At 33.7% G+C, this 12,898-nt stretch overlaps 1 protein-coding gene across 3 annotated transcripts in view; it reads left to right on the forward strand.

Moving 5' to 3' along the window:
- Window positions 1-12,898, forward strand: part of VPS54 (VPS54 subunit of GARP complex) — a 103,359-nt gene that overhangs the window by 64,924 nt on the left and 25,537 nt on the right. For all 3 annotated transcript variants that reach the window (XM_043917669.1, XM_043917670.1, XM_043917671.1), the window contains 8 exons: window positions 1,328-1,457; window positions 2,057-2,238; window positions 2,812-2,924; window positions 6,064-6,127; window positions 8,649-8,754; window positions 9,632-9,719; window positions 10,281-10,402; window positions 10,513-10,593. In XM_043917669.1, coding sequence (XP_043773604.1) covers window positions 1,328-1,457; window positions 2,057-2,238; window positions 2,812-2,924; window positions 6,064-6,127; window positions 8,649-8,754; window positions 9,632-9,719; window positions 10,281-10,402; window positions 10,513-10,593 — 886 coding nt within the window. The remainder of the gene's footprint in view (window positions 1-1,327; window positions 1,458-2,056; window positions 2,239-2,811; window positions 2,925-6,063; window positions 6,128-8,648; window positions 8,755-9,631; window positions 9,720-10,280; window positions 10,403-10,512; window positions 10,594-12,898) is intronic.

The raw sequence follows: 12,898 nt of genomic DNA on the forward strand, positions 1-12,898 counted from the left end.
TTCCTCTTTCACTTTCATCAAGAGGCTTTTTAGTTCCTCTTCACTTTCTGCCATAGCTTAGCAGGTTAGAAATAGTATTAGACTAATTCTGAGTTCTAGTCTCACGCTTTCAACCTTGTGACCTTGGGTAGATCACTTAAACTTTCAAGATTTAGTATCCTCATCTGTTAAGTAGGAGTTTGTCTGCCTCAGAGTGTGAGACCCAAGTAAGATACTGTATCTGAAAGTGTTTTAAAAATATTGATCCCTCTATTATTTTAAGCACTAGTAAATAAACTTAATGACATAACTTTAAAGGATAGCAGGTAACAGCTTTCTTCAATACCTTAACCAAGTGGTTTGCCTCAAATTAATAGACATCACATCCTCTTTGAAATGTCTTTGAAAGTTGTTGTCATTCTTTGGTCACTAAGTCTTGTCTGACTCTCTTACAACCCCATGGGCAGTAGCCTGTCAGGCTTCTCTGTCCAAGGTATTTCCCAGGCGAGGATACTGGAGTGGGTTGACATTTCCTTCTCCATGGGATCTTCCCAATCCAGGGAACAAGCCCACGTCTCCTGCATTGATAGACAGATTCTTTACTGCTGAGCCACCAGGTAGAAAAATTATGCTAAGGCACTTCACTTTAACACTAAGCTGAATTTTTGGCACAAAATCCGTGGTCTTTATACATGCTCTAGGGGGGTGGGAAATGCATAAAAAGACAAAAAGTCTTTACATTTCTTCCTCAAAATTGGAATAAATGCATTACATATTATATATACTCCTATTTAATTGTAAGTTCCTTAAGAAAACATATTCCCTCCAGTGTCTAGGACTTAAATACAATAAGTGCTCAAGAAATACTAGTTCAGTTGATCTAACTGTTAATTCATAATTAGAATTCATAACTTATAATTCATAATTATAAATAAAAAGTGGGCCTGTTTGTTCCTTCCTTCCATTTCTTTCCTCTTCCTTCCACTATGTCATCCTGGGCAACCTGTGCACAGCCTGCCATAGATACGACCTTGTACCTAATGTTTTGTTTTGTTTGTTTGTTTTTTGCTATAGTTTTTGCAGAATTTCCAGTCAGAGTCTGAATTAAGTATTAAAAATACTACAACAGAGAGAGAAGATTATTCAAGATTAGGGAGAAATTTATGTGTACCATCCGAACTTGCTTATATGATGCCCTGCCACAAAATTAAAACTGTGTGATACATCAAAACAGAATTTTCCCTTAAATGTAAATTTTACAGCTTTTTGTTTTTTATTGGTATGTCATCTGTGGAGATCAGTGTGTTTACAACTTTTCTTGACTTAATCTCTTTTTTGTCATTTTCAGGGTCAATGAAGATGTGAAATTAACTGACTTAGAGCTAGGAAAGCTGGCAAATAATATCCAGGAGTTATTATATAGTGCCTCAGATATATGCCATGATCGAGCTGTCAAATTTCTCATGTCAAGAGCTAAGGTTATTTGTTTTGATAAAGTTTATATATTTTTTACATAGTAAAATTACTTTGAAAATCTAGAATATATCCTTGCTTGTATCCCTATATTCTGCATAATGCATATTATATTTTTAACACTTAATAAGGTACTGGTGTGGTCAATTAGGGAGGTGTTGAAATGCAAAATAACCCAAATAAAAGAAATAGTAAAACTTAAGCTTGATTTTCAAATAAATGATTTAAAGACTTAACTCAATAATTATTTGAAATTAATGTGCTATTTTTATACATATATATGTGTATTATTAACCAAATAATTTATTAAGAAAATTAGTTGTTCTCCAGTATTATGAAAATTGTGTAGTACGACCTGAATTTATTAGAGTTAGTTTATCTTAAAGGGATCAGAATAAAATTTAGACATCTTAAACTTTTAATGCTTGATTTCTGGGACTAAAGTATTGGGAAATTTCATTAAAAATTATCTTAAAATAATTTTTAGGAATTAGTATAAGTATTATAAAATAATTAATATTAATGTTGTTTAAATTGGTTTTATAGCTATTCCATATTTAGTATTATACTAACTCATGAATATTATGTTATCCTTAAAATTTAGGATGGTTTTCTTGAGAAGCTAAATTCCACGGAATTCATATCACTTTCCAGATTAATGGAAACATTCATTTTAGAAACTGAACAGATATGTGGAAGAAAAAGCATGTCATTACTTGGAGCACTTCAGAGCCAAGCAAATAAATTTGTAAATAGGTTTCATGAAGAGAGAAAAACCAAACTCAGGTATTATTACCATTCTGCTCATTTTTTCCCCTTTACTTTATAAAACACAGTTATATTTAAAAGAGGAAACTTCATTGATTGGCCAATTAAAACCCCTGACAGTTGTTTTTCTTTTAAATTATAGACATTGTGTAATTAAATCACCATTTCTTGGCTATTGAAAGTGGAGTTAGAATGTTTATTTCTGTGAAAGTACTTATCCTGATAGACTGACTTTTGCTTTCCCACTCAAAGTGAAGTTAATTATGTTTTACCATTCTTCTTGACTAGGCTAAGAAATATAAAAAGGGAAATATTTCCTCAAACTATTTGTACTATTTATGATTGACCTCAGTTTATTAAGCTGTTCAGCACTTCTTTAAAAGTCTCACGTACTAGCAACAGCTAATGACCATTACTGTACAGAAAGTCAAATGCCTTGTATTGCATGGGCTCTACTTGAATTTAACTAAGATACATGTAGTCTTAATTATATAAGTCTTAAGTACTCACTTGGCTTTTCCTTTTCTTTTCACCCTAGGAGATAGGGTTGAAATATTGTTAAAGTTTATCTTTCTTTTTACTTTTGAATAGCCTTCTCTTAGACAATGAACGCTGGAAGCAAGCTGATGTTCCTGCAGAATTTCAGGATCTTGTTGATTCTATATCAGATGGAAAGATTGCTTTACCTGAAAAAAAATCAGGGGGTATGTGTACTCTTTCACAGATTGTTTCAATTTTATATTGTTTGTTCATTTTGTAAGAGTGCTTAATATTTTTTTAATTGATAGTACCTGTTGGAAACCTTAGAACTCATATTCCCAGCTTAGTTAGTAAGTAGTTGACTTGAAAAGTATTAGGCAATTTATAATACTTTTAAATACTTACTGAATATCAACCATATTCCAAACATTGGACCAAGAGCTTTACGTGCATTTATTCTCCCAACAACCTATGATAAAGATACTATTATTACCTTGTTTAATATTGAGGAGGCATGAGGCTTCCAGGAGTTAAGGAATCTGGTACAAATGAAGATCTGTGATTTGAAACCAACTTTATGTAACTTCATAGCTGTGTTCTTAACCACTGTATTATATAGTTTAGAGAATATGTATTATACTGGTAAACTTATATGTTTCAGATATTGAGACATAGGTAAGAGGTATAATTTTATTTTAAAAGGGCTAAGTCTAATGAAAAATATATTTATTAGCAATCATAAGTAATGTAGTAGTGATATGATAGAGAAAACCAAAATGTAAAGAACCATAGAAAAAGATACCTAATTACAATTTTGAAAATACAAAAAAAAAAAAAAGAAAAAGAAAACTATGAAGGAGACTACAAAGGAAAGGCAGGGAGGCAGGACAATCTAGAAGACAAAAGTTAAAAAATTAGAGTTTCAAGAAGAAAATTGTTATTGGTATTAAATATCAATCAGGTTTCTTGTGAAAGATACACAATGGCTAGAAATATTTTTGTATGTCAGGTTAAGTGTAATACCAGGATGCGTTGTAGTTATGAAGTTCTTGAATGTTTTTAATGAAGGAGGCAGTTGCATTTTCAGTTTTTATGCATTTAATGAAAGTTTAATATTTTTACCTAGAAATATTTTTAAATTGTATACTGTACCATAAAATGCAGCTGTATTGCAAGAGAAAGACTGATAGGGACCACTTGTTTGACACACAGGAGATCATTTGCAGTCTTTTTAATTCAGTGGAGTGATTGAGCCAGACTGTAGTTCATTGCTGAGTAATTCAAAAGGTAAGGAAGGGTAGACAAGTGTAAGGCTACCTTTTCAAACAGGCCTTTCAAGTTTGGCTCTGGAGGGAAAGTAAATGATGAAGTGGCAGCTAGAGACACAAGAGCTATTAGAAAGACTATTACCTTTAAATTCGCTTAGGGAATTGAGAGAAGAGTTTTAAGATAAGAGAAACTGAATTATATTTTTATGCTTAATAGAAAGAGGAAGAAGGTTGATTTAAAATAAAAGTGACATAAAGTGATTGTAGGGGTAGGACCCCTGGAATTGAATCCACGGTTCAAGAGAGGGGCTCCCTCTGCCCACTGTAATGAGAGGGGGTGAGGAACAGGTGAAAATTAGAGTAATTCAAATATAGTAGAGGGAGAAATTGAAGAAATCGAGTAAATTTCTGTTGTTTAGTGACCATTTTTAGTAGATAACAGTGTCGGGTGGTGGTCACAATTTTTAAATTGATTGTATGATATTAGCAAAGCAAAAGTGTTTATGTGGAAAAGACTGAAAGAAAAATAAGACACTCTGATCATCCTAAATCACAAACTTAAAATTATAGGACCTATTACCCATCTGTTCTTTCAAGCTGTATTTGATTGACTTTCCACTGTGTGAGGTGTTATGCTAGATGACTGAGACATGTCTTATCCCTAGAGAGCTCATACTCTTGGAGTTTACTATCCTGAACACATTCCAATTTTGAATTAAAATCATAACTCTAAAAGTGATTTAATTTATCATGTGTTTTCCCCACAGAGTGAACTATTTATTTTCACTTCCTCTTTGTAGGATATGGACAGTAGAAAGTTTCTCTTACAAACCCTGCTCTTTTATTTTTCTCTGACCAGGAAGAAAGTATATGCTATTAGAAATTCATTAATATTTTACTAGTTCATGCAAAGTTAAGGATCCTGGGTTATATTCATTCACCTATCATCCATTTATTGAGTTACTAACTACTTAGCAAGGCATTGGGGAGATGAAGTTTAATGGATAGCAGTAAATGTTAATTTAGTGCTTACCCAATGCTAGACAGTTTGTTCTAAGCACTTTAGATTGTTATCTCATTTACAGGTCCATGAGCTGTAGTATTCCCATTTAACAGATATGAAAACTAAGGCACAAAGAGGTTAAGCAACATACCTAAGGTTACATGGCTAGAAAGTGGTAGAGCTGGGATCCAACTGCAGGCAGACTGATGTTAGGGCCCTTTTTTAAGTACTGTGCTAAGTCACTTCTCTGCAGTATTGAGTGTTGGTTAAGATACAACCCCAGTCCTCAAGAAACTTTAATCTGACATATAGAGTGAATTATGATTAGAAATTATATCACACTGAATTTCTTTACTTGAAAGAAATGAGGATGTAGATATTTAATGTCTTAGAACAAAGGGGCTTGAAACTTACAGAATCATTATGACTTACTTGCCCATGGTACTCCGTTTAATTGGCAGATTCAAGAGAGTAATTCAGTCCACTGTTCTTTTCACTTCAACATACTGAATTTTGTTTATTAATGATAAAAAATACCATGTGCTGAAAATAAAGTAACTTTTGGATAAAGATCATAAAAAATAAATATATAATCTCTCCACTGAATTTAGGTATTAACTTGTATTCTAAAGATTATAATAAAGAAAACCAGTTGAAATGCTAGTTATGCCTTTCCAGACTAATAACACTCTTCTTTTACTTCTTATCAGTCATCTGCCATGTACCAGACCTAAAGGATAGACAGTTTGTAAGCATTATCTCTTTCACTGACAACTATACTTAAAGATAGATATCGTTGTCTATGTTTAATGGATACAGATACCAAGACTCAAAAGAAGTAATTGGTTCGAAGTCATTTATCCAGTAATTGGTGATACTGGAACTCAAATTCAGATTTCTCCGATTCCAAATCCAATATACTTTACTAACTTTGTGCTAAATTGTTTTCCAAGAAGTAGATTTATTTGCAAAAATGAGGTCGTTCCAGGCCTTAGATAGGAACTTTTTCAGTTTTCTTCCTAGTTTAAATTTTTTATAAAGTATTTTGTTGCATCTTATACCCATGTCTCTTTATTTGCTTTAACTCTCTAGCTACAGAAGATAGAAAACCAGCTGAAGTTCTTACTGTTGAGGGGCAACAATATGCTGTTGTTGGGTGAGTGACACATTTTTATTAGTTGAGTCAAGTATTTAAAACACAGGTCTTCTAGTTACCCTTTGATGTGAACTGGAAATTTTAGATTAACAATTGTAAATCTTACAAAGAATTTTAAATAAATTTTATGGATTACTTTTTATTTTGTAGTATTCTGTATCCATTAGAAACTCTACTGGCTAAATAAAAAAGGGGTTGGTTGATTTTTCTCATACAACAAGAACTTTAAGGTACATCCAAGGGTGCCACAGTGGCTCTCTGATGTAAATGTGTCAAGCTCTTTCTCTCTTTTTTTCCTGCAACTTTCTTGGTGTGCAATATGCAACATATTGAAGTTGTGAGCTCTGGAGTCAAACTGCTTAGGTTTGAATCTCAGCAACTCTGTTACTTTGTGACTTGGGGCAAGTTACTCTGTGTACCTCAGTTTCTTTTTTGTAAAACAAAATGTGGGAAATAGTACTTACTGTACTTAGAATTATTGTGAAACAGGTAATTCCTGTAAAGCATCTTGCACAGTTCTAGTTCACCTAACAAGAAGTTGATAGCTATTGGTAGTTATTTCCATTACCATCATTTGTCATTAGGTCTTTTATTCTTTTACCAATAACAGTATTTCAAATTCATGTTAACTAAGAAAAATATAAATCCCAGTGTTGCTTGTCTAGGACTGTATGCCTTTTATTAATAGATACTTAAGATAATATCTTCATATACTTTAGTAACACTTAATAATTTAGGTATTTTCATATATATGATCTCATTTGATCTCTCCAACCACACTATGAAATAGACATTTCAGGTATTATTGTTCCCTTTCTATGGTTAAGAGACTTGGAGCTTAGAAGCTTAAGTATTTAATATAAAATTACCCACATGGAGCCAGAATTAGAATCAAAATCTAGCTCCCATTATCTATACCAGAATTCTTTTTCACTGTTCTTCTTCGTTTCTTGTCACTAAATGAGTCTTTTCTGAAATATCCATCCCCTCCAGGAAGAATGAATGATCCTCCCCTTGTAACTCTGTGTGCCTCTATCATGGCTCTTTCTGCAGTGTATTAGAGTTATTTATTTGTGTATGTATCTCCCTGGTTATTATCTGAATCCTCAAAGATGGGGATCATTTACTATTTTAATTTTTCTTGGTACCTAATAAGCACTCAATTAGTGTGAATAGAATTTATGCTTTTTCTCAACCTGTATATTCTCCAAAACTCCAAAGTACAACCACTGTAAGCTAAAGCTTCCATTCCTTCCTTTTCTGGAATTCTTTTCCATTTCTGGTAGGACAAAACTTTTTTCAACCTCACTGTAATCTTAGTCCTTCAATCTAATTGTCATTTCTTTCCTTAATTACCCATTGCAATTGGCCCTCTATATCTGCGGGTTCTGCATCCCACTAACCAGCATGTAGAACCCATGGATATAGAGGGAAGACTTTACTATGCCATTTTACATAAAGGACTTGAGCATGCATGGGTTTTGGTATTCACGGGGTATCCTGGAGCTAGTCCCCTGTGGCTACTGAGGAAGGACTGTGTCTTGTTACTCTTCCCTTACTTAATGGAAATGGTCCCCTCTGGCTGTCTGTCTTTCTTGCTTTTTAAGCCAAAGAGACTACTGCCAAAATGCTGAACTCTCTGGCTAAAAGGGCAGTATTGTATATTCAGTGAGAAGATTACAAAAGATAACAATGGACTCCTGCCCAGTAAAGCAGACTCTAGGATTATGCATAGAGAGTAATGTATGGTCTAACAATTTAAGCTGTTATAAAGGCTAGATACTCTCCTCCTTGAAGCACTGCTCTCTCTCTTTCAGACTTTTATAACATTATTTTACACGGATCACTCATTTCTCAGAATCTCATTGAATTTAGATGTCCTGTAATGAATGGCTGTTTCCCTCTTAATTTCAACCTTATTTAACCTCCCAGTAGTGTCTCTTTTCAGCTTGTGGCATACCTTGCTAATGAGCTGATAACTTTCTCAACTTTGGAAAACCTTTTGTGACTTACCAATAAGCTTCTTAGGAGATATATTGTTCTCAGAAGCCACAATTTCTCTTTTATCTCACTAAGAAAATCTAGACTAGGCCCTTCCTTAATTCAACATTTATGATAACCTGCTATATAATCAGAAACACTGCTTAAACTTTTTTCAGTGTTGGCCAAGGATTTTTAAATTGACCAAGGAATGGGATACCTGCCTTACTGAAGAGACTTACTTATTGCAAGTGTCCACAGAGAGTGATGTGCTCATAGCACAAAATTTAAGGAAGTACCCTTTCTCAGTGTCATGAAAGTGCATGCCCTGCAATTGCACAACCTTGAAACTGAGTGCCTCCTTAATTTTACACCCTAGAGGTTTTCTGTTACCTTACCCTAGTCCCTACTTGCTCTACTTATAGGTAAAACACATCACTGAACAGTTGCCAAGATCATTATTGATTTTTGTATGCGAAATCAGTTAGATTTTTCTTGAGTGCCTACTTGTTCATCTCTCTCTCTCTTTTTTTTTTGGTAGAACTGTATTGCTGTTGATAAGAATTATCCTTGAATATTGCCAGTGTGTGGATAATATCCCATCTGTTACTACTGACATGCTCACTCGTCTATCAGACTTATTGAAGGTATGTATGATTTCACTCTTATGGAAAAATAGTTGGAAGAAGTAATACATTAGGGTGTGAGTAATCTTCCAACTCTTAGACATTTCAAGGTCATGGTATCTTTTAAGACATTAATTTTGTGACATTTGGCTGTGGTTGATTCACAACATGTTATTTCAAGGCCACCTGCTTCCTTCTCACTCAACATTTAGTGATTCCTCATTACACCCATAGAGTTGTTAATGACATTGGAGACAGGAGATGATTTGTTCGTTAGGTGCTGAACATGACTGAGGCCACTTAGGTCAAAAAACCTGGACTGGTTTCAAATGTGCATGGAAGGAATTCACTGAACTTTACAAAATTCATCTCACTAAGGTTAGAGATTTTTCTTTAAATCATTCTTTCAGAACCATTGATGTGAAGTGAAACTGTGGTCATAGTTTTATTCAGCCATTTCATATTAACAGATATTTTAAACTGCTAGATAGAGAAAAGGCTTTATTTTTTCAAATACCTAATCTATCAATTAATTCTATCCCAAAGTTGTCATATTTTAGTACAGAAAGATTTTGTTATCCTTTTGAAAATAGGACTATCCAATTACAATGACTAAAACAATGAGTTTTATGAATGCAAATTCAAGATTAATTTTTGAACAACTGATTTTTAGAATTTCTCAACTTTTTTCCTACCAGACTGTAAATACAGTTATTGGGAAACACCCTTTTTTTTTTCTGTCATTACATAAACAAACCCTAATTGCTCCTACTAGAAAAATTCATTTTGTTCTTGAGTAGGAGGAAAGAGGAATGTATTATTAGAATTAACACATTGCCAGCATATAAAGTGTAGTTTTTAATAAATTGTTGTTTTTTTCTCTTCCTTCCTTTGTTAGTACTTCAATTCAAGAAGTTGCCAGTTAGTTCTTGGAGCTGGTGCACTGCAAGTTGTTGGACTAAAAACAATAACTACAAAAAATCTGGGTATGGATTCTTGCATTTAATTTACATGCTGAGGCATTTCAGTGATGTCACTATACTTAGGTTTTTATTATATGTGGTGTTTTTGTGCCTCTAACCAAAGGCTCTAAAAGTAGCAGTTCTACTTTACTTTTTTTATGTATTACCATAATTGAAAAATAACTTCTGGAGAAATATTACAAGGAATTTTTAGTCTAATAAATGTAAGCTATTAGAAGTTACACTACTGTTAAAAAATGTTAAAATATAATATGTATTAAGTACATAAGTGTGTATGGGGTAAAAGGTATCAATGTCATGAGAATCAGTTGTTGTCTTATCTTCTTCATGCCATTCTACCCACAACTTGAGTCCATTGGGAAAATTAGCATAATTCATTACATCATTCAGTACCAAATGATTTTCTTAAACAAAACGAAATATGTTGCTTTCTGTCACTGTGTTTTCCATTTATGTAGTAAACGTGGGTCTGTAGAAATTGATTTTTTACATAACTTGATCAGTAATTGAAGTCAGCTAATACCTTTTTTTCCTCCATGATATATCCATCTCCTGGATCTTCAGCTCTTTCTTCACGCTGTTTGCAGTTAATTGTGCACTACATTCCTGTGATCCGGGCTCATTTTGAAGCTCGACTGCAACCTAAGCAATACAGTATGCTTAGGCATTTTGATCATATCACTAAGGTACCTTTTCATGTGTTTTCTACTGGAGTTTCATAAATTTAAGTCCTTAATTGTTAAGTATTCTAGATGTTTCCCAGGTCTTTAATGTACAATGTTATTTCTCATTGTAGGACTACCATGACCACATAGCTGAAATATCAGCTAAGCTTGTAGCGATAATGGATAGCTTATTTGACAAGCTGTTATCTAAGGTAATGATTTATGGAAATTATTAAGTTTTACTTAAAAGCATTGTGACTTTTCACAGTTAGTTCTAACAAGTCAAAATTCTTCAGGATTTAGGGAAAAACTCAAATGTTCAGATCACCCAAATAGTTGATCTTCATTTCCTAAGGGATTTGAGGATAGGGATGAGGGAAGATGATTTCAAAGATGAGAGAGACCCTTTATAGAAGTAATTTAATATTAGCTGCATTGAAAATTGTGTATCTTCTTCAAAACATATTTTAGTTGGAAAGACTTACAGAGATAGAATTGAGAAAATAAAGATCAAAGTAGGGAAAAAATTAAATTATTTGTGGCAAAGTGTGTTACTTTATTTTTTAGGCTAAAAAACAGAGCCTGAGGTGCTGGATTATTTCCATCATAGATATTCCGTTTCAGTATTTGTTTCTTATTTGCTTCCCATTCTAAATAGGTCATGAAAGTGAGCACTGTTTTCTAAAGAATTCTTAATTACACGGGGAAAGTATCTTCAGAAAAATGTCACTTAATCAGGCCTAGTCACTTTTGCCCTATCTCTCACTGTTTACTTTCCGTAAAATATTCAGTACATGTTTTAGAGAGAAAGCAGAAATCTCATAACTTGAGAGTTTGAAGCTTTGTTTAGTTTATACTTTTGCCCCAGAACATTTTTAGAGTAATCTTATAAAGCAAGGCACTTTGATATGCTTTTCCTTCTACTTGGATCCTTCAAATTCTGAGATGGCAAGAGCAGTAGACACATAAAAATTATAAAAAGACAAGATAAAGTGGTGCCTATTAATACACAAATCTTTGAAATTGACAGTGAGAGAGGAGTGATTAGAAAATAAGATTGAGTTTGTTTAATGTTTAGTTCTCAAACATTTTGGTCATAGGATCCCCTTTACATTCTTAAAAATAATTGAGGACCCCCAAATAGCTTTTGTTTATGCAGATATAGCTATCAGTGAGTACCATATTAGAAATTAAAACTAAAAAAATTTAAAACTCATCTAGGAAAATGATACTGATGAACCTGTTTGCAGGGCAATAATAGAGACACAGATGTAGAGAATGGATTTGACACAGTGGGGAAAAGAGAGGGTGGGGTGAATTGAGAGTAGCATTGAAATATATACATTACCATTTGTGAAATAGATAGTTGGTAGGAAGTTGCTATATAGCAGAGGGAGCTCAGCTTGGTGGTCTGTGACGACCTGGGAAGGGTGGGACAGGGGTGTCGGGGGGAGGCTCAGGAGGAAGGGGATATATGTATGTAGATGGCTGATTCATGTTGTTATATGACAGAAATTAGCATGACATTGTGGAGAAATTATCCTCCAAATAAAATTTTTTTAAAAAAGAATACATAAACACACTCGACTAGACTTCAGAATTACATCACACGTCACCTAAAAGTTTCCAATATTCAATCATGAGAGTCTGAAAGTTAATTATAGTAATCTTACTATTACTATGAACATGGTTTTTGCCTCACATATTCCCTGAAAGAGCTTCTGACTCCCAGGAATCTCCAGACTGCACTTTGAGTAACTCTGGCATAGTTAGTAGATAACATATATGCTTTATGCTTCTCCTTTAAGAAACTTAAGGAATTTACAGTTGTGTGCAGACATACCTATATTATGCCCTCTAAATTTCTAGTTTTGTGTGGAGAAAAATTATTGTTTAGAAATTCTCCCATTTTCTTCATGGTTGTGAAATGCAAGCTAAATTCAAAAGCAGTTCCATTCCACCAGTTTCCTTTTTGATATATGACATTCTTCTGTGTACCAAAAGTCAATGAATAATGTATGTAACTACCCTAAGAAGTTTACCATCTAACACAGCAGAGGACTTAACACCTAACAATGTAGAGTAAAGTGAAAGTGAAAGTGTTAGTCATTCAGTTGAGTTCAACTCTTTGCGACCCCATGAACTGCAGCCTGCCAGGCTCTTCTGTCCATGGAATTCTACAGGCAAGAATACTGGAGTGGGTTGCCATTTCCTACTTCAGGGGATCTTCCTGACCCAGGGATAGAACCCAGATCTCCTGCATTGCAGGAAGATTCTTTACCATCTGAGCCACCAGGGTGATAATGTAGAGTAAGGTAAATGTTAAATAGTGAGACTAATGATGAGCTGGGGAATAGAATGAAGCAAATCCAAAAAATGCTGGTACTCTTAAAACCTTTACTTTATTCTATCAAGTCATCCAGAGTTTTTTAACAAGAATTGGGATTATGGCTAGACTTTTTCCTATAACAGTTTATTGCATTCTTTTTGGTAAAGAAATAATGTATGAACTTCCCA

The sequence above is a fragment of the Cervus elaphus genome, chromosome 11 (assembly GCF_910594005.1).
Source record: "Cervus elaphus chromosome 11, mCerEla1.1, whole genome shotgun sequence".
Classification (NCBI taxonomy): Eukaryota; Metazoa; Chordata; class Mammalia; order Artiodactyla; family Cervidae; genus Cervus; species Cervus elaphus.